Raw genomic sequence first — 27,920 nt, 5'->3', positions numbered from 1 at the left:
GCCCAAAAACTAAACCAACTGCTGATAGGAATTTAGTCAAACAGTTTGCATCCAACTCCTTATTTCTCCGTTGAATGTTTAAACCCCCTTATGGCTTCGGAAATGAAATGTTTGTTTGTTTTTAAGTCTTTGCATAGATTTGAAATCACATAACATGAACTAGAAGGAAATTACAATAATATGCAACATGAAGATTGAACTACTGCTGATATGATATTATTTCTAGAATTAATAAAATCAAATACCTAGCAGAATTTTTCAACTCACTAAATACTCCAGTATTTTTGACATAATGTTCCAACAATGACTTCCCATCTTGCTGCTACAGTAACATGAATACTGCCATGCTACAGTAACGAGAATAGTGCCGCGCTACAGTGGTGTGAATAGTGTCATTCTACAGTAACGTGAATAGTGCTTCGCTACAGTGCTGCTACAGTATTAATTAGTCTTCAATCAGTCCAATATCTTCATAAAATCATCCTTTCAGAATGGCATAAGCATTGGACAAGAAGTGAAGAAGGTATGAGCAAAAACACCAAATCTGTTTGTAGCTGGAGATGCACCCAATCTGCCTGCTAATGAAGCTGATAGCAATGGATTCCAAAGGCCAAACCCCAAAGGAATGATGTCTAGAATGCCACAAGAGAGGATAGATGTCCCCTAATGCCAAGAACGGATGTGCAACTCGCACATCACTTTCTTCTGATATTCAACATGCTGAATGAAACCACAAAAGCTTCCTTTTATTCTTTCTCCAAGGGTCGACCCAACTCACTTGAGCAATGTGGGATAAAAGATGTGCAATATAAAACATATTAAAATATTCACTTATGTCTCGCTTGGGTGCCCCTTTGATTTGCACACATCCCCATAAAATAAATATTAAAGTAACACTTTAATATTTTACAATTAAATTAAATGTTACTTTAATAACACTTCAAGCATTAAAATATATTAGCAATCGGACTCCGAATAGCGTGAGTGATGGCTCGTCGGAAAGCTGTTGCCAAGGAATATCGAATCCAATCACCAAAACTAGCCTCTGTTGTGTCCTGGTGACTAACTAAAAATAGTAAGTATGCCTGAAACTAAGTAAATCAACTCCGTTTTGGCCCAAACTGGAAATGACTAGGCCAAAACACTCCAGGATCCCCTTAAACGCTTCGTTAGCCCTCGAGACCATGTAGAGCTAGGCTAACGCACATACACTTGGTCAACTGCTAAAGTGGGGACATTACAGTTTCAGACAAGGTTCACCATAAAAAAGTTTCATGGGAGTTTTAAAATTATTGGTTCAGTATTAGCTAAGGCTCTTTTACTTCATTGTGAATCTTAGCTGCTAGTTCTTCCGCCGTATTTTCTTCAAATGCACAAGGTGTCCAATGTGAAGGGAATAAAGATCTTGGCTCTTATTGCCGTGGTGGTGTTTTCTGAGTACTACCTCATAGTGATGTGTACAATGCTATAAATGCTTCTCGGTAATGAACTATAGGACTGTACGGCTTCTATAATAGATCAAGCAATGGCTTAGGCTCCTTCAGTTCACATATAAGTGGTAGATGTTGCTGATCGAAAATTGTCCGATTTTGGCTTTTACTCAGTTGTCTATTTTTCTACTAATTCTCTGATGGTTAGAATCAATTCAAGCACCTTGTGAATGAGTTGGACTTTTGACAACACATTTGCTAGATTATTGCTAAGAGGTGCCTATTAAGTCATTCCTCTTGTGACAAAAGCTAGATTAGTGGGGGTTGGGTTGAGGGTTTCATTTCACGTGAAAGTAGAATGTCATTGATAGAAGTGGGGTTGTTGTTGTGGTCCATCAGTTTTTCTTGATGGGTTTAAATGGTATGATTGTAGATGGCTTGGTTGTTGTTTTAATGCTTATTTGACATAACTGAGTGGTTTAACTCTCATAATATGTTAAGGTTGGTATTTTTGGTTTCATGGATGTTTATTTTGTGTCTAGCTTCTATGTGGCAACAGTTTATGAGTTGGCCTCGTGCTGGAAAGATCGTAGTTATGCCCCTTGGGATCCTATTTTATTCATTTTCTTGTTGAATCATCCTCAAGATTTCAGTTTGTTGTTGGACTTGCTCTTTTGGACTTACCTGAATAGGAAAATCCTTCTTGATATCATTTGGGATTGCTTCTATCAAATTGTGTTTTGCTCTAGTACACATTGGGTGCAAGAGCCAAGTGAGGATGAAGAGATTTAAGAGAGAGGCATGATGTTCTATTTGCAAGTTCATTGAGTGCCTTGTGGAAGAATCAAGGGCCATGCTTGTTTTTGTTTTTTATTTTATAAATTTTTAATGAATCTAAATTCATACAAAAATAAACAATCGTATCTTTTCTTGAAAATGAACTACTCTCTTTGCAATTTTCAAAATAAACGAAATGAGCTAATGCAATTTTGAGAGTTTTGAATTTTTGTGAGAGTGTAGATATCTTTCGTTTTCTAATTTTGAATTTGAGAGCAAATGATTGTTCAAAGTACCTTGTGTTGGGATCAAGAATTTAATTCATGTGCCTTGTTTTGTGATTGAGTATTAAAATTCACGTTCCTTGTGCTGTGATCAAAGGCATTTGCAAGAATATTAACAAAGCAAATCAACTCTATCCAAAAGAATTAATTATAAAATATTCCTATTCTAACCAAGAAATGTGAATACAAAGTTATTGTTCTCAAGGAAGTTTGAATTTTTTAATTACTAAATGACACATTTTAAAAATAAATAAATAACTTGTAATATCAAGAAGCTTCACAAAAGATTTTGGTGTTAGTAGTGGTGACTTGTGTCCTCAGAGAACTTGAATTTTTTTGGATACTCCTTTGAAACAATTGGAACCTCCTCTTGATGAAAATGGGAATAGGGAAACCAGGGATCTAGGAATTGGAGATTACTTGGAAGATATAGGAAGTTTTGAAGCTTGAATGCATAAGGGATCAGGCTTGTGGAGTCCTATGTTGACCATTATAATTTTGTAAGAGGAGGTTGTAATACAACAGGCTTGATTCTATAAGGTGACTCAATATCCTTGTGTTGGAATTAAAGGAATTGGTGTTGATGTGTTTTTTATGCACCTCATACATAATAAAATACCAAAGTATCTTATCCTCTCTTGAAAAAAATCTCCTCTTATGTTAAGCAATGTGATCGTACGAGGTGACTCCAAGGTTCCAAATGTCAGTTCTGATGTGATATTGCTGGAATCACAAAGGGGGACTTACATTGCTACTTGAAGTCTTGCTTGAATGCGGCTGGAACTTCAAAACCAGTTGACTTGAAAGAAAGATAAAAAGATGAGGGTTTAGAGAAATCTAATCTTAAATACTATGAATGATTCAGTGAACTTCTACTAGACTTTGCTTTGCCATGCAAAGAACAACTCCACAAAGCTAGTGTGATCTTCTAAGGTAATCTTATGATGTTGAAATCACCACCAACAATATAGACACCATTAATGTGATGCATATCAATGGGCGAGTAGCAGTCGAAGTTGAGCTTGAATAAAGAGTTCAGTTGACCATGCAAAGTATTTGGCAATCAGCAAAATGCAAGTAGTATGAACATGCGAATTTCACCATTAATCATCCACAATAACTTCAATCCATCTAATCAACATGCTAGTAAATGAGAAGTAGAGACCATGCAAATGTAGAATCAACACATGAAATTCACCATATCTTCAATGAAAATAATATGCTTCTTGCAACAAAGTCTTGGCAACAATCTCCTTCTCTCCTACTCTACTCTATCTATCTGCTATTAACTATTAACCTTTACAAATGAAAGAGTGGAGCCTTATATAGTGCTCTCAAGAGTCAATACAATTGCATGGCTAGGATCAAATCCACATCGGTGGCCCAAATTGAAAGATAGAAACCCTAATTAGGGCTTGTTACACCCATTACATAACCTTTAATGCTTTACCAGTGATATAATTACAATAAATAGGTCACATCTTTCCTTAAATGTTCAACCAATGAATGATAAGGTTAGGTATATCAAACTTTGTGCCCACATGTGGTAGTTATCCTTCTCGTTGGATGAGTCAAGTGCATTGAATCTAAACACCTTGAGTTGGAATGGTGTGATTGGGTTGAAGATGACTAGGCGCCACCTCAGCTACTCCTTGTAAACTCATCACGAGTGTTTGTGATTCGGGCAAGCCTTCTAACTTTGATTAACTCTTTTGGAACTATCTGCTTGATCATACTTGCACAATTTCATCCTCCTTGATGATGCTTTACACCTTGATAATGTTTGATGTTAATGTTCCTTTTTTCACAACGTATCACTACCTTGTAGTTTTGACTTGAATTTCTTATTTAGATGCCATTGCCTCTTCAATCAGGATCATCTTCCTATGTTAGACTACCTCCTTATCTAGACAAGTATTCTTGGATTTCCAAAGGAAATTCAAGATAGTCATATGTTCCTTCCTTGATGTTGATCTCTACAATTGCCTTGTAGCACCTTTCTTTTGATGCCTCCTCCCTGTCATGATTCCTTCATGCTATCAATATGATGCTGAAGTTGTAAAGTGAAGATGCTGATATCCTCATTTGATTGTGAAGTCCTTTTGTTTGATTCCTCGAGCCTTGAATATCTTGATCTCGTCAAGTTGTAATGCTTTCTCTCCATTCCATGTGCTTGCTTCTTGCATCATACCTTGATGTTGCTTGCAGCCAGCTCCTTCTTTTGATCACCTGCAAGAACAAACAAGATAGCATCAACCACACATGATATAAACAGCTTTTACATATTTTCCAAGCTTTCTAATCAGATATGCCTTCTTAATGGAGTGAAATAATGTTCTGATTTCTGATTTTATGTCTGATTTGCTGATTTTAGGTCTGATTGGGGGGTTTTCTACCAAATGATTTCACCTTGATCTATCTTTGGCTGTGGATTTTAACATGAAGTGGAATTTCGCTAGGAAGGCCAGACTTTTGGGGTGCAACTAGAAGTCTTTGTAATGTCCCCAAAGTTGGACGTTTTTTTTTGGTTGGTGATGGGCTGAAGCCGAATCGCTTTTGATTGGAGCTATGAACCAGTGAGACCACATTTTTGAGGGGCCTCATCCTTCTATTTGTTCGGCATTAACACCCTTATATCTTTTTGTGTCGTCTTGTCTTCCACACCTAGGCATTACCTTATCTCTCCATTGCTAGTGTGTGGGACACATGGGGCTCAAGCAGACTTGAACCCAAGACCTCCCATGTAGGAGGCTTGCAGCTAACCGCTGCATTGTGGGGTCATCCCCAATCCCCAAAGTTGACATTACATTGCTAGTATTCCTCAATTTTGTGAAGTCTCTATGAGAGACAAAATTGTAAAAATGATAATCAAACAAAGAATATTATATACCTTTGTTGACCATATCAGCAAACTTGATGAAAGAGAGGAATGCCAAAGACAAAGAAAGATTAGTGATTACTCATTCATTGATCCTACTCGTGGAGAGCATAGACAATGATAATAAAAGACGAAGCTTAAGGAAGGGAAGCATGTACAGAATAGAGTCACTAATCTGCATTGCTTGCCATTATGAGGAATGAATCAAGAAGTCATAAGGACATTGGAACACAAGTATTATTGATACCATGAAAGGAAGTAATGAACCGATTATTATGAAAGCGTGATAGGCATGATAGGAATGAGGAAAATACAATATGGAATAAGAACAAACAATGACTACCGTATGACTAGCAAAATATCAAAGTATTGAAGAGCGATAAATAAGTAGGACCCCAGTCTTCATTTGTGGCAGTTCTACTAAAGTTGGTATTAAAGATTAGTATATTTCATTAAGATACCCATCAGGCCTTTGCCATGAGTATTTGAGGCTGCTGTGATTTAATTAAGCAAATCTTTTATTTTTCGAGTGATTTGAGAAGTTGTCGAGTTACTTAGATAATTCCCATGGGTATCATGGACAATTAATATGAGGGACATTACATCTTGACAAGCCCGATTAGTGATGAAGACCCTTATTAGTTAAAGAATAGCAATCTGTATCAAGACAATGCTAATCATGTTGTTAGTGAGCAATGATTAAGAAAGCAAAGAATCGTTAAGGCATAGCACATTGAGCATTACGGAGTATGTTTTTGAAAAGACACCTATTATAGGGGAGTAATTACAAGAATTATTGATAACAACGATTATGATTCTTTGGTCAAGCAAGTTGATAGTTATGAAAGAAGTCGGTTATGAATAGGATGACTCATCAAATCCAAAGGATGCCACCTTTCAGTTTGAAGGGGTATAAGATGCAAGTTCAACACATTCTACAATTATCGAATATTGTTTATTTTACTTATATCTATACTTGGATCTGCCCCAGTGGTGCATCTGCTTTTGGCACGTTTAGGATGACACGGATTAGAGGTAACAATCAGGCTCAACACCATTATTTGCACACTTCAAAGAACGATCAGACACAACAATGAATTATCATCACTATACGTGACCAGGAGAAGACCAAAAGAATAAGTATACAGTGATATGAGAAACAGCAGAAATAATATATATTGTTTCAGATATTATTTGCATCAAGTTAGAGAGATAAATATATACATATAGCACATTGTAACTTATAATTCTCATTATAACTGGTATTTACTATTATCTATCCCAAGGCTGGTGTTAATCACTTAGAAGTCCCTTGTGATTAAAGTATAAGCTAATAATCTCTTATTACGAAAAATTTCCAAAATGGGACATTATAGTCATCCAAGGATCGCCAAATTTTTGGAGGGCAATTGGAAGTCTTCCAAGGATGGCCAGACTTTTGGAGGGCAACTGGACGTGCTCAATGATGGCTGGAATTTTGAGGGTTAAGTGTAAGTGGTGGGAGGAAGGCCGGGCTTTTGGAGGCCAAGTGGAAGTGAAGTGGAGATGGCCGAGCTTTTGGAGGCCAAGTGGAAATGGTCTAGGAAGGCCGAGCTTTTGGCCAGCAAGTGGAAATGCTCTAGGAAGGTCGTTCTTTTAGGCATGAAGTGGAAGTCCGTGGATTTGAGCATGAGGTGGAAGTTGTGAAGGATGGAACTTCTCACTCAATTTAATTTCAAAACAACTTCATGCTTATTCATCAAGGCAACTTCATCAACATTACTCATCATTTCCTTTTAAAACTCTTCAATCATTTAGCTTCCACAATATAGCAAGTGAGGGAACTTTTCCATTATGGCCGGGGATTTGAGGGCCAAGTAGAAATGAGTTGGAGATGGTTGGGGATTTTGGTGTGATCCATTGCCATTCTCCTTCAACATTAATACCTCCTTGCTACCTTCAAACATTCAAATCATTTTTATCTTCCTTCACTAAGTTAACTTCATTGCTCAATAAGGAATTAGGATATCATCATCGCCTTGAAATCCCTCAAACATTCAATCTCCACAAGGCGTGGACCTTAGCAAGTGGCGGGCGGGCGGGGGGGGGGGTTGTGGAAGACTGTCTCTTAGGCCGGGCTTTTGAGGATGAAGTGGAAGTCCTCCAAGGATGGCCGTGGATTATAGGGGTAAGTGGAAGTCCTCCAAGGATGGCCGTGGATTATAGGGGTAAGTGGAAGTCTCCAAGGATAGGGGTAAGTGGAAGTCTCCAAGGATGGCCGAGCTTTTGAAGGGTAAGTGGAAGTGAAGAAGGATGGTTGGGCTTTTGGATGGGAAGTGGAAGTGAAGAAGGATGGCTGAGCTTTTTGATGGGAAGTGGAAGTTTTTCTCCTTGGTTCAATTTCGCCAACTCCAAGTTGATGGTTGCATCAATAAACTTCAGTCCTCTTTCCTTAACCATTTGCTTGATAAGCTGATTTTGGCCTTTGGTGAAAACTTTATCCTTGAAATTCCTAAGGAAATCCAAGGAAAACAATTGATACACCTGATTTCCTTCTTTCACACATCCCTTAGATCTTGATTGATCTTCATCAAGAACTTCGTCTCATTTGTTTGACCATTGCTCCCTAATCTTTCTTTGGTTCCATGCCCTATCCTGAGGATGCTTGCTTGTCTTTTCATCTCATTTGAGGCTCATACCTTTGACTTAATCTAGAAGTTGCATTATGAAGCATCACTCAAAGATTACCTTGACTCTCACCTATCACCTGAGCACCTAGAGCGAAGAAGACCTCAAACTAGTCTAGAGGAAGACCCGACCGCTGCTAGATTGCTTGACTTGATCACTTCCTGACAATCAAAGGCACTGTATCTCTCACAAGCAAAAGGTTAAAGGCTAAATTATTGCCAAGCTAAATGACTAAGATAAGACAACTACGCTACCAAGCAAAAGTGGTGGTCCACATTTGCAATGGGGCAATGTGTGAAAACGTCACAACAATAGGGAATTTAGAGCTTCTAGCAAGAATCTTGGAAAATTGTAGAAATCAACCTCCTAGAAGCCAAAGGCAAGGGGAGCATTTAGAGGCTTGAAGATTCTCAATCATAGGGAAGTGATTGGGAGAAGACTAGAGAGTTGATGGATATATGACGAAAGCGGCGATTGAGAGTCAAGGGTAGAGATGGCTTAGTCAAGATTGGAATGAACTCACAATTATGAGGAAAAATGGTGGCAAAATGGCCAAAACTGAAGTAATTATTATGTACCAGATATGAGAGGTTTGCCACCCTTGGGATTCAAGGTCACCTCTTTTGCTTTGGCAAGTTGCATGGGGATCGTATAGTCTCTCAAGAAACCCTTCAATTGAAGGTCTACAAGATGTTTAGGTGTTTTGCAAGTACTTGGAACTTTGTTTGAAGGCTAATTGAGATGGATAAAGGGCTAAAAAGGACAAGGAAACTGTTATCAAGTTGGAAAATGTTGAGAGAATGTGTAATTCATGCCATGTGGATCATGAGCTAGATTGCCAAATCATCTTTGGGCCACCATGTCACCTTGTGCAATTTTAGGTTTTTACATATTTGCCCCTCGAGTATGATAGTTTATAGAGAAGGTACGATTCTCAAAGATTGGCATTGTGGGGTCTTGAATTTCCTATACCCACCTTTTTTGTTGGCCCACATCTAAACCAAAAAGATGAATTGGTTTGTCATACTTGATATAGTTATTTGGAAAGTGAAAATGAAGGATGACAAGGGAACTTACCTAGTGTATAGGTTTAAAAGATACCACCTTTTTCATGTTGCTCCCATCAGTTGCTTGTAATTTGCGAAATAGAGATAGGTAAAGCAATTCTAGTGCATACAAATGCGAAGCTCAAAACTAGGAAATAAGGATGAGAGTACATGCCATTGGTGACATTTTACCTATTTTGTGTTGCTCCTTTTCAATGGTTTGCTAGAATGATGAAAGAGATGCAAAATGAGGACAAAAAGTTAAAAACCTACCCAATGAAAAGTTAAACAAAATGGTGGTCATTTTCACTTGTGATAGCGGAGTCAACCTTGAGGTCTTTGAGTGACTTGACTTTATTGCTTTGAAACTTTCTATTTTCTCCCTTGCATGGGGAGATTCACACGCTTGTGTACTTTTTTCTCGAAAAACCCAAAAAACCCTCCAATTCAATGTTTGCCAAAGTTTTTGGGTTTTTTACAATTACTTGGAACTCAATTCGAAGGCTAAATGAGATGGATTAGGGGCTAAGAAGGACAAGGACACTACCATCAAGATGGAAAATGCTTAGAGGATGCATAATTCATGTCGTGTGTGTCATGAGATGGATTGCCGAACCATCATCAAACTACAATTTATGCCTGTGAAATTTTAGGCACCTAAAGACTCTACTAGAATTGCAAAAAGTTCAATTACACACTTTTGTAGATTTGGCTCTATTATCTCAATTTTGGGCATGGCATTTTAAAACTTTGACCACTTGTTAGTCGAACAGGGGATAAGCTTGATTAAGTGATATTTTGGTACTTAAAAACAAAATAATTGATCGTCAAGTTTTGTTGTAAATAATCAAAGTTAGTTATCTCAAATAGTCAAGTTTTTTTTTTGATTCGTATAAGTTAGTGGTTGCTATGTCATATTAGAATGTCCATAACAGTTGCCAATTAGCTATCATTCAAAGGATGCCTAGAGTTGTGCTAGGTGTTCTATTCTTTTGAAAAGTTGTGGTATGAATCTCAAATGTAAGTGTGCACATAATATACATTGATATTTTCCATCTTGGTGCCTTGGTGATAACAAATACATGTGAACCCAACTTGTATGTTTGCAAGATGCTAACTTATACCTCATTCATGCAGTTCTACATGAATAAACTATATTGAGGTAGTGAGTTCAACTTGCAATATTGCAATGGTTGTGAATTGTCTATTCCTCTAGACTCTGGGCTCCATGACTTTTGTGCTCACTAGAGTAGTGGACCTCTTGAACATATTTGCAATCATAGTTCGTAGACTCGGACTCGGATAGTACTCAGCAAGCCCAAAATTTTTGACTTGGCAAATATTCGGCAAAAACTTGGCAACTTAGAAAGTACTAAAAGTTAAAATTTCTTAAAAAACACATATTTTTTCAAAATTCAGTTACAAAATGTATTAAATTAAAAATTGACGTCCCAAAAGATAAATTGCATGGTTTTATAGCCAAAAATACATGTGAAAAACACATTTTAACCAGCATTTTACCCACTTTGGCATTTTTACCCATGTTCTCCTTGTGTCTATAAAAACTCGTAGAGCAAAAGAATCAGAGAGTACTTAGCAACTCAGACAGTTGTCGCAGAGTTTGCAATACTTGTTGATTGCTGCCTTATTTCCTGTGACCATATCCCCATATACAAAGACAAATACTATTCAGGGCTCATCATATTCTAAATATAAGGGCAAAAAACTTATAGCACACAGAAACACAAAATAACGAATTTCATTGTCACCTCCACTCCTCACAGTCTGATCTCTTTAGAGATTTTCGACTAGCATGGAATCATGTAAACTTTTTTTAATTGCATTCCAACTCCTCTTTCTGTCTACTTTATACAGAGAAACATAAAAGTCAAATGCCTTTGTTAATTGTGATGGGAATGCAGAATCATGATGTGATCACACAATTTGCATAGTGGAACTTGGTCCCCACCATCTTACCAAACCAACATATATGATGGAAAGGTATACAATCCAAATGGCCCTTTATGGGCTGACTATTTGCAGAGGCAAGGCACAAGACGGTAAATATCTCCATTCTAAGTAAGTTTTTTTAACACCCTATAAGTATGTGAAGGTGGTAAAAAGAAAAGAATATGTGAGTGTACTTTGGATGTGCACATATTTTCAAAGACGTACAGATTCCTCCCCTGTTCCTGCAGCTAATATGCCTGCCAATGCTGCAAATTGCAAATTGAATTCATATTCCCACATTAACGAGAAAAAGCATGATGGAATGTGCACTCTCTGTGCAAATGTGCAAATATGTAAATTGCTTCACCACTTTCGTATCCTGCAAGGCATGGATACTCCTCAAAGGCCATGGAAAATGTTGTTATCATGCACTGTAGCTGCAAAAGTCACCATGGTAGACATGAATACAGGTTTGGCTAATCTAAATTAAAACACATGCACACATATATTTGATGTGAACAATCTGTTTTGCTAGTATTTGTATTTTTCATATCTAGTAGTAAAATATCAAGAACTGCCAATGCTGCAAATTGCAAAATGAACTCCCATTCTCACATATAATGAGAAAAATGTATTATGGAAATGTGCATTCTTTGTGCAAATGTGCAAATATGTAAGTGGCTTCATCACTTCCGTATCCTGCAAGGCATGGACAGCCCCCAAAGGCCATGGAAAATGTTGTTAACATGCACTATAGCTGCAAAAGTCACCATGGTAGACATGAATACAGGTTTGCCTAATCTATATTAACACACACACACACACACACACACACATTTGATGTGAACATTCTGTCTTTGTAGTATTTGTATTTTTCATATCTAGTAGCAAAATATCGAGAACTATGACTTTTCTAAAATAATTCTGTTGAGTAATAAACATTTCTTAGCTTTGCAGGTTGATGATGGTGGAATTTGTAGGGCTTCACCTTGGTTCAGTTGGGCTCTTTTGTATGGGGTTCCTTTTCCTTCCAGTGGCAAGGGGGTCAATCCTTCTACGCCTCATAGATATCCCCTTTGAACATGCAGCAAAATACCATGTGTGGTTGGGTCATGTTACGATGGCACTTTTCACAGGTCATGGCCTTTGTTATCTCATTTCATGGAGCCTAGAAGGTCGCCTACTACAGGAGGTGGGTTGTGTCAAAAGATATGCTAATCAGTTTCCCCTTTGTTTTTGTATATGATTGTTCTCAACTTCTAATTGTTGATTATTGAGTATGTTTAGTAAGTCTTTTATATAAAAGCTGTTATCTGCATAGAAAAGGTGAGCTAACTTGTAAAATACAACTACATGGATTCAAAGTATGTAAAGGCTTGTGTATTTTGAGATTATGACTTTTAATATTCGCTAGTTTTCATTTTTTCTTTGATAAATTTTGTATCATTTTATATGTATCCAATTTCCAACTTTTCTGCTACTTTATTACGCCAGGGTGTATTACACTCACATATGGATGCAAAAAAGTCTGTCAGTAAAAACCAGTAGCATTTAATTTGATGTGTTTGTGACACTTAAAATGCATGAAAATAAATAAAATATAATTTAATATTATTTTTCAATATAATATTATTTTTTCAATCAATTTTATCATCTTGATCATGCAATCAATTAACTTTGTAATTTTCTCAATCAATTCATCTAAAGATATAATAATGATGATGATGATGATGTAATCTTAAATTTTAATAGATTTTTTGCTTCAGTCAATAGTTTAATAGAAATATATTAATTTTGTAAGTGGAATAATGAAGAAATATGGTATCTTCGGTGTACTTTACCTATATTCCTCTAAAGATAGGTATGCTAGTCTACCTTTGAACATGACATACACTTTGGTAAGTTAAAAATAATAGCTACTAAGAATAGATTAAAAAAATATTAATGTTCATTAGTGACTAAAGAATTCTAGAAGTTGAAAAACTAATTAAAGCTAGAGTTAAACCAATAAATCAATACGAAGTACCACATATATCCAATAATAGGCAAGGTGGACAGTGACATACGAATAAAAAGTGAATTGACCATTCAATATTGTTTGACCAGAACTTACTGCTGTTTGATTGGGATCTGATGTTTCTGCTAGGCAAATGCCATGTTTACAAGGAGGCTAGTGGCCATTTTTTCTAAAGTAGGATATGTATATATATATTTAAATTTTGAATTTTTAAAAATAAATAAAAGTACTAAATTTTAACTTTTAAATGCACAAACTTAAATTAAAAAAATAGAATTTAAAATATAAAGTTGTTGTCCATATTTTTGTATTCACAAAAATAGACAACCCCTATAAAATTTTTGTTGAAAAATGAAATTTTTTACTCTAAGGCATGCTTCCTGAAGCAAAATTTTCACTTTTGGTTAAACTGGATTGATCTTTGGTCCATCCTAGATCCGCGTTTAAAATTTCATTACGTTTCGAGTTCGTTTGCTATGTCTTTCCTTCAATTTCGGGTTTTTTCTTCCTAATTGCAAGTGGGAAATTTTCTCTTTATTGTAGGTTAGGAGTTTTCTTCTATTTTTGTGTTGCAAGAAAATTTTAAGAGAATTACAAGGGCACTTTATTTTAAACTTGTAACTTTTAACTTACTTTTTATTTCCCCTTTGCTTTTTATGTCTTTTAAGTCATTATAGGAACTTTTTGGACAAATTACAAGTGAATTTAAAATTATAAGTTTAATAAGAACTTGTAATTTTTTATAAAAGTTCCTACTTAAGTGATTTTAAGTTGTAATAGAGATTTTTTTCCCTATTACAAGTTTTTATGTGTTGCTTTTAGTTGTAATAGGGAAAGGATTTTATTTCCCTATTACAAGTCTTTTTGAGTTTTTAAAGTCTTTTTATGTTTTATGTTTACTTGTAATGGGAATTTTATTTCCCTATTACAAGTTTTTAAGTTTTTATTTCTTTTAAGTTGTTTTAGGGGTTTTATTTCCCCATTGCAAGTCGAATTGCTTTTTTATTTTTATGCTCTCTCTAAAACCCCGAATTTGTCTAAGTGTGAGAAAAGTGAAGTTTTTAAAAACTTGTAAATGGGATTTGAAAACCCGATTACATCTCTTGGAGGGCATTTTTGACTTGCCTTTGCAGACCAAGAACTCGACATGCATTCTTGCTCCTAAGAATCCGTTTTTCATGGCTTTGAATCCGATTTTCATGGAGAAATGCATTAAATGGAGGAGGCGTGTCATTCTTGTTCCATTTTCACTGGTTTATGGGCCACGTTTTTTCCTAGTTGGGAGGCGTTTTTGCTATTTTGGAGCCATGTTTTCCCCTTCATCGCCATTTTTGGAACACGTGTTTGGGCAGTTTGATCTCCATTACAAGGCGTTTTGTCTTCTTTCCAAACATGGATTTGCAAAAACATTCTAAGGCGTTTTTGTTCCTCCTTTCATGCCATTTTTTGTGCATGAAGTTTCAATCCGAGTTTGCTTTGATTCACACAAGGGTTCCAACATATTGATTTTGCCTTCTGTTTAAGGAGCTGATTGTTTCTTTCAAAGTTATTTCATCTCTTTGAAGGGCATCTTGATCAAGCAAGGTATGTTTTATTTTCAGTTTTGTCTTTATTTTATTTTTGTTGGTTTGAAATTCCTTGATTGATCATGATAGGTTTGTGTTTTGTTCTTGTTTCAATTTGGGTTTGAGAGAGTTCTTCCCATTTTACCCAAATCTTGAATGCGATTTGGAGATTGCATTGTTTTTTCCCTTTGTATTATATCCATCTACTTGCATTTGTGTTTTAAAAATCCAATTGCTTGTAAGATGGAAATGTTAGCTTTTCCCTTTGGTTGAAAAGACTTAATCCTCTTTTGCCAAAATTTCAAAGTTCAAAGTTGTTATGGAGCCTATCCACTCAATTTCGGGTTTAAAAAACTTGATTAAAAGTGAAAGTTTTTGCTATTTTTCATGTGGTCAAAATGGAAAAAGTTCTTCAAAATCCATTCATAACCATCCATACTTGTCTTTGTCATAAGCTTCATTTCTCTTATGCCAAAATTCCATTTTTACCACTTGTCATACATTCATTCTCCTTTCCCATTACAAGTTTACTTGCAATCAGGATTTAAAAACTCGACTGCAAGTACGTCTTTCTCCCATTTGAATACTTGTAATGTGTCTCCCAAGATCCGAAATTAGTCAAAAGCTCAGTCTTTAAAACCTCTTGTCTATCCATCCTTCCATTTTCAAAAGCCTTAGGGTTAGAGTTGAGTTTTTCCCCTTCCAAGAAGATCATATGGCTCTTTCAACGGATCGTGATGTGGCATTAACACTTCTGGATTTTCATCGCATTGTTCCAAGTTAATGTTCAATGACTGATTTGCCGACATCTTCTTCCCAAAAGAAGATGAAGTATAAATACGACAATTATCAAAATGAGATCTCTCCTTCCCAAGTCTCCTCTTCATTGGATGAGATAAAAGATACAGAGATTGGGCACGTGGATATGTCAGACTTTCTCAAAAGAGTTAAAAATCCCATGGATCATAGCATGTAGCGTTTTCTGGATAGTCATCTTTATCTTGCATCCTCGTTTCCAGTGGCTGCCCTAGAGCCATAATTCGTTCTTGCTTGTGCCGCCCACTTTGATCAAGAAACCAGAACTATTAGAGATGATGAGGGTGAGGTAGTTATCCGTCTTGATGCTGAAAGTATTGAAAAGATTTTCAAAATTCCATGGCTCCTATTTATGTAGAGATTTCAAAGGAAAGTGCAACATAATACTACACGAAGAGGGAGAAGGAATCTAAGCGTCATATCAACAAGTGGATCCAAGAACCTCGGACATGTCTTACCCGGTGGGCTAAGTTGTTTCGCTATGATTTCAAAGAGGAAATTGGTGATACGATTACCCTTTTGAGTAGAATCATGGGTTTAGAGCATTCAAATGTCTTTGAAACCATGGATGTACCAATTCATTGTACTCATCAGACAATCTCAGCACATCTTTTGGGGTGAAATCATTAGCAACACTTTGTGTGAGCAGGTTGCCAGAGTTCCCACCACTTTGACGTTCTACATGAACTCATACTTGGTGTATATAGCAACATCACTCAAACACTTTCCCAGTCTTTCTACCAAGGGTGATCGCTCGCTTGTGCTTGTGTGGGATTACTATGATCAGCTGCCTTTGAGACCTAGCAAAGTGCATTACAGGAGAGTCTAGGATGCTTTCTATGGCCACTACATGTGCTTATTTAACTAACATTGAAGAACAAAAGAGCGTCAGATGCTGCATGGGAGAAAGTAAATGAGTATGGGTGTCTTTTCCTTCAATTCCCAACATTTACTTATCTGAGAGTTGGATGCTACAGTGGGCAGCCATACATGCTTCCAAGATATCCAACTGACAAAATCATTCTTATGGAATTGGGAAGACAACTCATGGCAGTTCATGCACAACAATCAGTTCGACATAAGGCTGGGATGGGAATATCTTCTAACAATCCATTGCAGATTGGTCGATACTCTCTCACGACATCTACAAAGGCTAGAGCAATGGAGACTGAGATGCAGGAGATCAAACTCAAAAGGTTCAAACCGAGAGAAGATTTTGATTACAGGGGCATGAAGGAAAGGATTAAGAGATCCTTCATCCATGTGCATCGCATAGAAGACATCTGGATTGATCTTTGTACAGAAGTGGAGATCCGTAGGATGGACTATTGCAGGCTCACACTTGAGCAGATTGTTGATTTGAACCTTGCTAGTATTCCTAAAGGAATGGTTGATGATGGGAATGTACTTGATATTGAGTATGTTGAGAGGTGAAGCCCCACTTCCATTGATTCAATGGTCATAGAAGGAATGCACTTCCATTCTTGATAGATTTCAGCCTGTCCTAGCTAACACCAACGCTTGGCTCAAAAGCAATGGTGTTAGACTCATCAAAATCAAGATTCGAAAACAAGATGATTCTACAGGACCTGTCGAACACAAGGCTGAAGTTAGAGTTGATAACAAAGAATGTGCTTCCTCTTCTATTACAAGGATCAAGTTGAGAGTCAGCAAAGAAATGGCAATTCCTCCTGAAGAGGTGATGGTGAAAGGGGAGGAGAAGCCACAACTTCATATTCATGTCATTGATCTTGAAAATCCAGAAGAAGAATAGTAAGAAGATGATGCTCCTAGGTCCACAGCCTCGGAGTCTCCTCATGAAGTTCCTCCTCAAATCCCTTTGGATTTACCTTTGTTTCCTTTCGATGGAGATGTGGATTCTTTTTCCACCATTCAAATCGATCCTGTTCCATTAAGTATGAATGCAGAGAGGGTGGGTCATTCCAATTTCAGCAGTAGAACCATCTCTTGATCACACACAGGAGGATCTGCTGAATATCTTTAAGGATAATCCTACCCATGTCTCTATGCCTGGCTTGACATTATTGGAGATTGATACTTCTACTTCTGGTTTTGACATTCATGTTGCAAGCATGACATCCTCCAGTGACTGAATGGGCCATGGTTGCTGTCCAGACATAAACCTCTCCCATAATGACTACTATAGTTCAAACAAAAACTGCAAACTAAACCCAAGGTTGCTAAAAGAGATAAGACAGTTTCTAGAGTGACAGTTGACAACAATAGGATGAATGTTGCAGAGATTGTTGAACCAATGGTAGATAAGCCACAAGAAGAGATGCAAGCTTTTGACTACAAAATCATGAGGGTGGAGCTTGGTAAACAAACGCATGCAGTTATCATGCATAATGCTCAACATTTAGTGTCCTCACTGGTGCAGCGATATGAGGAACTTCTGGCGAAGAAAGATAAGATGGAGAGGGAAAATTTGCAGCTTGTCTCAGTTATTCAGAGAATTACCAAGTCTTCCGAAGGGGAGAATAATCCTTTAACTTCTTTCAATGCGAAAGAATCAGTCCAAGAAGTTGAAGGAGCTGCTCAGAAAGTACAAGCATTGGGTTCTTGGGTAGATCAAATTTTTGATCTATGTGCTCAAGTGTTGAAGGAAGTGTTTCAAGTAATGGTCAAGTTGGAGACCATTAAAGAAAATTTGAACCAAACTTCTGAAGCCTTCAAACAAAATTTGGAAAGGATCGAGAGCAACTTGTAAGTTTGGCACAGGATGCCACAAGAAAAGTTGAGTATTCTTCAAGAGAATGGCATCATTTCTTCTAGAATCATGTATCTAGAATTTCGAGAAATTCTAGAGAATAAAGCCCTTTTTCTAAAGGCACTCATTGAAGAAATTGATGAGGCCTTAGGATTGCATGCCGAAGCATTGCAAGATGTTGTTTCTCATTGCGAGCAAGGTTCTTGTAATATTACGAATCAAAATGGAGAGTTGCTGCCAGATTGTGAGGTCCTCACAGATTTGAAGAGGAAGATTCATCAAGAATGGAGGAATGAACAATTTTCAGCTGCATCGATTCAAGCTTTGGTGAAATACCAAATCTTTTTGCAGGAAATCCAGTCCACTCTTGAGAAGCACAACTCTACAATTCTTGGTTGCTGCAATTTTATTGTCAAAAGAGTGATTGTTGCTAAGAATACCCATGAGCCGAATCCTGATGAGCTACATGGAATTATCTAGAAGTTCGAAGAATACATGGCCAAACATGCTACCTTATAAGTGTTTTTAACACTTAGTTGATATTTCAGCATTGTAATTTCAGAATTGTAGTTTTTCTTTTGACAAGTTTACTTGTAGAAACACTTTTGTAATTGCAAGTTGATCACTTGCACTTTTGTAAATACAAGTAAGCTGATTACAAGTCAATTTAGAATAGGACTTGTAATCTTGAATAAGTCTTAGTTAGTAGTTGGAATAAGTCATGGTGGTTTAGAGAATTTCTCTAGTTAGTTGGAATCCTCCCACCTTTTTCTCAAGCCCTCTCTCCTATAAATACTTGAGGGGGTCTATTGTATCTTGGGGGAATCTTTTGGAAAGAAAGAAAACTCCACAGGATTTTCTACGCATAAAGACTTTGAGCTTTATAGTTGTAAATTTGCTATCTTTGAGTAATACAAGAGAAGTGAGAAATTTCAGACTTTGTGTTGAAGTCTTTGTGTTGAAGTCTTGCTTTATCCCTTTGTGTTCTTATGTCATCTTGGGATAAATCTTTATGTTTATTTTGAAGATCGTGGAAGGCTGTTAGAAAGAGCTTCACTTCATTTAATTGCAAACTTTGTGTTGCAGCTATTAGAAGTGGAATTAGTTTAGAAATTACAATTAGAGTTGAGAAGAATATCAAGACTTTGTGTTTGTGATAGATTCTCAAATAGATTAGCTTTAGAATTGCATTCTATTTAAAAACTTTGTGCTGCTATATATTGCATTTGGTTTTGAAAATTATCATTACAAAGGGTTGATAGGATCGCAGATATTCAAGACTTTGAGCTTGATATTGTTTTCCCGTCTCAAAGGAAGTGACAGAAATCTTTGGGTTTTCAGGAAACTTCATTTCCTCTTTCGTATTTCATGGTACAAGTTGTTACTGATATTTGCTTTTAATTGCTATTCTTTCCTGTGAAGAGGAAAGAATATAGTTTTTCTTGAAAGAAGGAAAACTATTGTCCCATCTGTTTTGATTAATTTAGATAGGGGGAGCCTTCCCTTAGAATTAGGAGAGTATTTACTCACACATTGTGGCTGAATCCACAATTTTGTACAACTGTTGAGGTGTACAAAATTTTCAACCAACAAAAATAATAGAACTAAAATGGATTTATTGAATCAAAACGTAAAAAGAAAAAATTAAAAGCATTGAAGTGGAAGTGATGGCTAGAATTTATATTTTCATATTTTAAAATTAATAATGAAAAAGATGAAAAAATAGAAAAGCAAAACAAAAGTCATATAAAGTTTAAACAATAATATAAATTATTAAAATTAAAACTTAAATGCCAAACCAAGGCATCCATGGGTGGGAGTCATATAAACCAAGGTGTTCACAAAAGTTTCTCAAATTTCCAAATGTGCAAAGTACAGATGCATTTTACATATATTGAGTGCAAATATACCATCTTGTGAGTGTAAATACACCATCTCGTAAAACATGTTTTGAATTTGAGCAATCCAAGCCAAAACCTAAAGCATAATCAACTATAGTGTTTTGTGTTTATTATCATTTTGCACCAAAATCTACAAACATATTTTTTAATAGTTATAATGTTTTGGGTCTTTGGGCTTATAGACGAAGCAACTACAAGCATGCAAAGTAAGTTTTTAAAATTAAAACTTCAACACTAAACCTAATAATAATAACATAAGATGATGGGAGGCATATCCTATGGTTTAGGTCACGGGAGGGTTTCTCGTGCGAGGACTTCTTTAAGCGGATGCATTTAATTTTGAATCGAAGTTAAGTTTCCAGCACAGTTCATGGTTTGGGAGAGTGTTTGCTAATTGTGTAAGTCTTCCCTTTTTGCATTTGTTAGGGCATGCATGATAGTCAGAGGGGTTGCATTTTTCTATGTGGGGCTTTATAGGACAAATATGTGGCTAGCTCTTCAAATAACTAGTCATGACTTAGTAAATTTCAAGGGTTTTCAATTATACGAGGTTTGTAGTCATGACTTGGTAAATTTCAAGGGTTTTCAATCACATGGGATCTTTGGTGTTGAAGGTAGCTAGAGAACGCATTAGTCATCTCGGCTAGGACATTGTTTTTGGGTGTTGAATCTCATCTTGGGCACATTTCAGCATCAATAATACTGCCGTGTAGAATGTAGCTCTCCCTTATGCAGGAGTGTTGTAATGTCCCCAACTCAGATCATGAGGATTAGTAGCACATTGGCTGTCCTTTCCTTGGGTTGCTTGAGAGGAAGAGGACTTAGAGCATCATTGGGTAAGATATGGAGTCCTTGGCTTGCTCTAAATTCTATTCATCAGTTGTGTGCACGTCTTTTAATGCAACTTAAGTGAACTTAAGTTATCTTAACAGAGCTGAAGTTATGGGTACGTCTTTTTAGGCAACTAAAGAAGACTTTAGTCAAAGGACTTAAGTTGACCCGTTCTCATGTACTTAAGGTGACTTTAAATTGCCAAAAGGGGGCATACATCTTCTATGAGCTGATAAGAGCATATTTTAGGGTTTTATTTTGGGCCATTGCATTAAGATGTGGAATTTTGAAGGTGGAGATTAATTCATCTCTTTAGGAGTTATTATATAAGTCACTAGGGCTCATTTTGAGCTCATTATGTGATGAAGGTTTTTGTTTATTGCTGTTGCATCTTGGCTCGAGGATTGAAACCCTTAAGTATCCCTGATTTCGGTGAGACATATGGCCTCTCTCTAGTTCTAAGAGTGTGTTTTTGTGGAAGAACTCTGGTTTATGAAATCCTAGTGCATTATTATTTCTGGGCTGTAAGCATTCATCAGGTTTGGAGACCGAATTGGAGGAGAATCTTAGTGCTGAAGACTCCGATTTGGAATCATCTACAACTGCAAACCATCAATTTCTGAGGACTTTGTGGACGGCTATTGAGGAGCACATAAAATAGACCTAGTGTTGGTTGAAAATTTTGTACACTTGGGAGATTTGCAAAATTGTGGTTTCAGCCACAGTGTGTGAGTATGATACTCTCCTAATTTAGGGAAGGCTCCCCTTATTTACAAACTAAACTAAACTAATCTAATATGGGTGAGACAACAGTCTTTCTTCTTCTTTCAAGAAAAACTATACTCTTTTCTCTTCACATAAAAGTAATAGCAATTGGAAATAAATAACAGCAAATACAGAAATGAGACTTTTTTGTACGATTTTTGGAACATAAAGGAAAGTAAAGTTTCCATGAAAGCACAAAGACCTCCGTCACTTTCCTGGGACGGGAAAACAAAAAGAAAGCTCAAAGTCTTCAACTATCTATTTTCCTATCAACCTTTTTAAATGATTTTCTACTAACCAGGCACAATATGTAGCAACTCAAAGTCTAACTACATGATGCATCTCTTATGCACAAACATAGAAAATAAAAGCAGCACAAAGTCTGCAAGTTACTCCCTTTGCTTGAGCTTTCTACACTAGCTTCAAATGTGATAAACAGCTCAAAGTCGCCAAGACCAAGTTTGAAAACCAAACCTATATCTCCAAATGCAATTAGCAGCTCAAAGTCTGCAAGATTGAATTTGAATCCCTCTTGAACAATAGAACAAAAATCACAATCAACTCTAGAAAATGTCGTCACATAACAACTTGAATTGGCACAGTCTCAACACAACTTGCCTCTTTTATTGAAAGCAATCTGATTTACATCTAAGCTCAAAGTCTTAGAGTGCACATTTGGCAGAATTTTGTTGCAATCTCAAAAGATCCAAATTACAATAGACCCCCTCAAGTATTTATAGGAGAGGAACCTTGAGAAAAAGGTGGGAGGATCCTAACTAACTTGAGAAATTCTCTCAACCACCATGACTTATTCGAACTACAGTCCTAATTGAACTCAACTTGTAGTTGCTTTACATGTAATTACAAAAGTGCAAGTGATGAGTTAACTTGCAATTACAAAGTTTTTTTTTTACAAGTAAACTTGTCGAAAGGAAAACTACAATTCTGAAACTATTTTATGTGTTCGAAGACGCGACCTAATTACATCATCCTCTGTTTTGAAAATCTTCATGCTGCTACAAGATACTCTGTGATTGAGGTAAATGAAATCTTGAGCTGGAACAAGAACTTGCACCTTTGATAGTCTTTGTGTCTTTAACCAACAAACTCGTACCTTTCACATGCTTGGGGTAGTACTGACTTCTTAGGAGGGAAGTTCTTTGCAAGGCTGAAGTAAGAAGCCTATTTTTGTCTTGAAAGCATTCTATGCTCTCAACCATTCATATCATTTATTCATCTCCTTGTGTGGCTTCGTCATGTTGTTCTTTCTCCAATCTTGGAATTTGCTTGCAAAATAAGGCCCATGCCTTAATTTATTGATTTGGTAGGCTGTGTGCAAATAGGACTGACATGGGTGAAACAAAGGGACTGTAAAAGTGGGGTCAAAGCTCAATTTTGGGTTCTGGAAACTGCATTACATGTGTGGAAAAACAAAAGCTTTAACTTGCAATTGTGGAGAACAAACATGCAAATTCATATGTGTAATGGGTAACCACAAGTTTGCACTTGTAATTGGACTTTTAAGACTCATTTTCAAGTGTTTTTTGAGTGCATTTTGGACCAATTTCGGGTTTTGGAACGTTAACTGCAAGTGAAGACACAACTGCAATCGGTTTTTAAAGTTCCGACTACAAGTAGATTTTAAATAGGAAAATGAATGAAGGTGTGAAATGAATGGATGAAATGGGGTTTTGACATGAGGGGAAAATTGAAAGAAAGATACCAACCGGTAATGGCAAACTTGAAAAGTGGGAAAAACTCTTGTTTGCAATCAGACTTATAAAATCCGAAATCAAATGAATGAGTTGAACACTCGACATTTATTACTCCGTAAAAAGAATGATTTACTCCTACCAAAGGGGAAGAACAATGATACCACCACGTTGCATTCCTTGTTGCAGCTAAAAATGGATTTCCATTCATCCCACTCCACAAAAAACGGCTTGGAAGGAGAGATACGTTTGATGTCAAACACTCTTCAATGAATAAAGGATACAAAACGTGTTGCAAATGTGGCAACAATGGTGGAATATGGGCACCCAAAACTTGGAGCTTACACAGCAAAAAACAGAGCTGAAAACTTCACATTATTGCGCAAAACGTGTTTGCCAAAACCATTGAATCTCAAAAACATGCAACCAACCATTGATCTCCAATAGCATGGTAAGAATGTGGGATGGATTCAAGGGAATAATGCTACAAAAATTCAGATTTGTGAGAGCAAGAATGCAGATCAGGTTTTTCCTCTCCAACTACAAGCAAATGTGCCCTCCAAAGATGCAATATGGTTTTTGAAACCCTTTTACAAGTTTTAAATTGCATTACTTTTCCTTCACTTGGGCAAATTCGGGTTTTGGGGAAGAAAAAAAGACACAACAAAACAACTTGTAATAGGGAAATATATTTCCCATTACAAGTTTTAAAAACACAACTTAAAAGAAATAAAAACTTAAAAACTTGTAATAGGGAAATAAAATTCCCATTACAAGTAAAAATAAAACATAAAAGATTAAAAAACTCAAAAAGACTTGTAATAGGGAAATAAAATTCCTAATACAACTAAAAGCAACACATAAAAACTTGCAATAGGGAAATAAAATCCCTATTACAACTTAAAATCACTTAAGTAGGAACTTTAAAAAGAAATTACAAGTTCTTTTTAAACTTATAATTTTAAATTCATCTACAATTTGTCCAAAAAGTTCCTACAATGACTTAAAAGACATAAAAAGCAAGGGGGGAAATAAAAAGTAAGTTACAAGTGACAAGTTTTCAATAAAGTGCACTTGTAATTGTTTTAAAATTTCCCTACAACACTAAAACAAGAGAAAATTAAAACATGCAATCAAAGGAAATTTTCCCACGTGCAGACAGGAAGAAAAAAATCCAAAATTGAAGAAAAAACATAGCAAACGAACTCGAAACGCGATGAAATTTGAAACGTGGATCGAGGATAGACTGAGGATTAATTCTGTCAAGAGGCAAAGAAAAATTTTGCATCAGGAAGCGTGCCTTAGAGTAAAATCTCAACCTGCAGTGACTGCTCTAAAACTCGAAATTGCACAAAAAGCTAGGAAAATGAAGGCCAAAACTTACCAAAATTTGGACAATGATGGCAAAGACACCTCCCAATGATTTGACACTAACAAATGTGAGTTTTGCACCTCGTAAAATGTGCCTTGGAGACAAAAATGACACATTTAAACCAAAATTTTGTAAGGGTTGTCACATTTTTGAAAATCCAAAAATGAGGACAACACCTAGCATTGACCATTTTGGGAGCCAAGAACCACTTTGAGGGTCAGCTAGGGTTTGGAAATCTTTCTGAACCACTCTCAAGTAATTCTGGTATTAAAATCTGCATATTTATCTCTATTTTTTTCTCGGAAGTTTAAGGGAAAACATTGTATTTTGGTTCTGAAAATTCTGGGCAGTAATGAGGGTTTTTGTTGTATTTTCCTAAGCTTAGAAATAATCTGATATCTATATCTTTCAGTTGTATAAATCAGATATGAATCTGATTAGAATTCTGGGTTTGAAATGGAAATATTTATATGCAAATAAATTTCCAGATTTTGTGCCCTAGTTTGCATTTTTTTTTGTTTTTATAGCATCCCTATTTGGGGGTATTCCAAGTGTTCAACTCCTCACCATCACAAGTCTTTTACTCTCAAATTGAAATATTTCAACATGTCTAGCTGGGTCAGAAATATTTTAATTCTAATTTAACATTACTTCCTTTTTGGAAAGTGTTGACGTGGCTAAAGTCGGATAACCAACTGCATCCGGTCGACACAGAATAGAATGTTGCTGAGTATCCTATCCTCTCTTGTGTAAGGAATCCGTAATGCTGTTTTAGTTGATCAAAGGGGACAACCTCAAGGTTCCAAATGTCAGGTCATGACTGTGGGATAACTCAGTGGTTGATGTGTTTTGCTGGAAACACAAGGGGCCTTACGTTTGCAACAAATTAGTCCGCATCTAACGATGCTACGATTCTTAGACTGTGAAATAAAATCAAAAGGGAAGGGTTTAGGAATCCTAAGGACAATGATGATAATAGTTGATGCAGCGGGTAAACAGATTTCGATAAACCAGTTCTTGTTTCGCCAGAGACACCCTCACAACTAGACAAGAACGGTGCAAGATCCAAAGGATAAATGGATTTTCAAACTGTGGGGATTCATCTAGGCACCCAATTCTGGTGCAACCTAAAACGAGTACCTACAGTTGAACTAAGCACAGTTTTGGGTTCAGACTAACTATGCACAGTGACCTACAATCAACAGGTCCCCAATGGTATGAACCTGAAATGCATCAAATGCCCCCCATAATTCGCGATTAAAACCATTGAATTCTACTTCTAACAAGCGGGAAGAAAACCATGCAAAGATTAAAACCAAAATAACAAACACCGAATCAATGTTCATATATGGATTTTAGCTGCTATTACAACAATTTCTTAAACAGTTCTATGCTACTCCTAAAATCCAACTAACTCTAACCTCTTAGGGTCTTAAAATCTAACCTGTTCTAACCCTTTACAATGAGAGGCATCCTGCCTTTTATAGATTTTACAAATTGAACTAGAGGCCAGGATTGACTGCATCCAAGGGTCCTGATCTGCCTTCTAGAACTTGGCAGCTTTAACCCATGCCTAATTAATCCTTAGCTACCCCCCAACCATATTCTCGACTACCAACAACTGTTTGGCATCAATTTAGGTCAATCTGGTAGTTGGAAACAACCGACCTGTGTCCCCCTTTACTTTAAATTCATTAGACGGGGCCCACAGGTAGTCATGTACATTAAACAATTTCAGTTTTTACAAACTGTCTTTCTAGAATTACTTTCGACTGTGTAATTCCGAGTTTGCATATTTTGAGTGTTCTTTCATCTTCAGTCTTGCTGGACTTCAATTTGTCGCTCAGCGGTGGCGTGCTTCCCCTTGCTTGTCGTTTTATGCTCTACAACGTGTTCTTCATTGGTAGTGATCTGGGATTGTCGTTTTAATCTTGTGTGCTGCATCCTCGCTTCCTAACGTCGATTGTGATCTGCAAACAATCAATTTCAACATGAATTAATCACGTCGCAAAATTAAATAAATTTAAATCTCTGGGGCAATGTGGGAAAGATGAAAGATGTTTTCTTTTTAAAAGAATATAAATTCCTCCTTTGCAAAATTAGGGTTCTAAAATTAAAATGTGCGAGTTTTAAATGCCTTGTTACTTAGTTGGCAAAATCGGCCATTTTACTCTAAATGAGCGAACTTCAGTGACCCCTTTTGGCTTGAGATGAAACTCTGTCATTCCATAAAAAAGTGCGACTTTCAGTTGATATGTGGCATTTCACTTTAAGCTCTCCTTTTAAGTTCGGCTATTTGAGGCTAATTGTGCGATTTCATCCTTTAGTTTTAAATGCCTAACCAGCGTATTATAAAACTCGTGAACTTTCTAAGTTTTGTGCGATTTTATTGTTTTGATTTTGAAGCGCCCTTATTTCATTTCTTGCAAATTGATGAAAATTGCTGAACTTTGAGAATTTCAGTTCTTTTAATGAAAATGCGTGATTTTGTTGAGCTTGAAACGCCCCGTTACTTAGTGAAATTCGACCATTTACCTTAAAAGGAGCGAATCTTTTGCATCTTGCAAAACTTTGCCAAATGCCGAATTTGTTGAATGATTCGCCCTTTGCCTTTGGTTATAAAATTTGACTTGCTTTGCGCAGAAGTGAGGCCTTATGCGACTTTGCACTAAAACTCGACAATTTTTTTTAGAATGAGAGAAACCTCATTTAACTCAGCACTTTGAATTGAAATGTGTGACTTTGGTTGCCTCGACTAGTTGTGACTAAATGCGAACCTTTTATTTCATTATAAAATCACCAAACTTTATTTGAACGCCCCTTTGTAGGAAGGAACTCGGGCTTTTGGTCGAAATTTGTGATTTCCTTTCTGCAAAATTCGCAATTTTCACTGCAAATCGCACGACTTTATTTCTGTTCTCGATTTCGTTTTTTTTTTCTTAACTCGCGATTTTCTATTGCATGAATTCAGGCGACTTTGTTTCAGTTTGCAAACTTGAGATTTTAATGAAATCGTGCGATTTAGCTTATGCCTCCTAATTCGGCATTCTAGCTCAAAATTTTTAGTGGAATGTGGGATTTTGATTCACATTTCACCCTCCTTTCATTTTGATGCTTTCTGAAAAAGATGCACGATTTTTACTTCTCTTATTTGCCCGACTTGACCTTCGATTCACCC

The 27,920-nt window shown here is 36.5% G+C and overlaps 1 protein-coding gene across 2 annotated transcripts in view; it reads left to right on the top strand.

Annotated features, from left to right (window-relative positions):
• LOC131060210 (ferric reduction oxidase 6) overlaps positions 1–27,920 on the top strand; it is a 157,865-nt gene that overhangs the window by 59,616 nt on the left and 70,329 nt on the right. For both annotated transcript variants that reach the window (XM_057993368.2, XM_057993369.2), the window contains exon 4: positions 11,990–12,224. In XM_057993368.2, the coding sequence (XP_057849351.2) occupies positions 11,990–12,224 (235 nt within the window). The remainder of the gene's footprint in view (positions 1–11,989; positions 12,225–27,920) is intronic.

Source organism: Cryptomeria japonica, chromosome 3 (assembly GCF_030272615.1).
Source record: "Cryptomeria japonica chromosome 3, Sugi_1.0, whole genome shotgun sequence".
Taxonomy (NCBI): Eukaryota; Viridiplantae; Streptophyta; class Pinopsida; order Cupressales; family Cupressaceae; genus Cryptomeria; species Cryptomeria japonica.
This window is presented reverse-complemented; position numbering and strand designations above follow the sequence as displayed.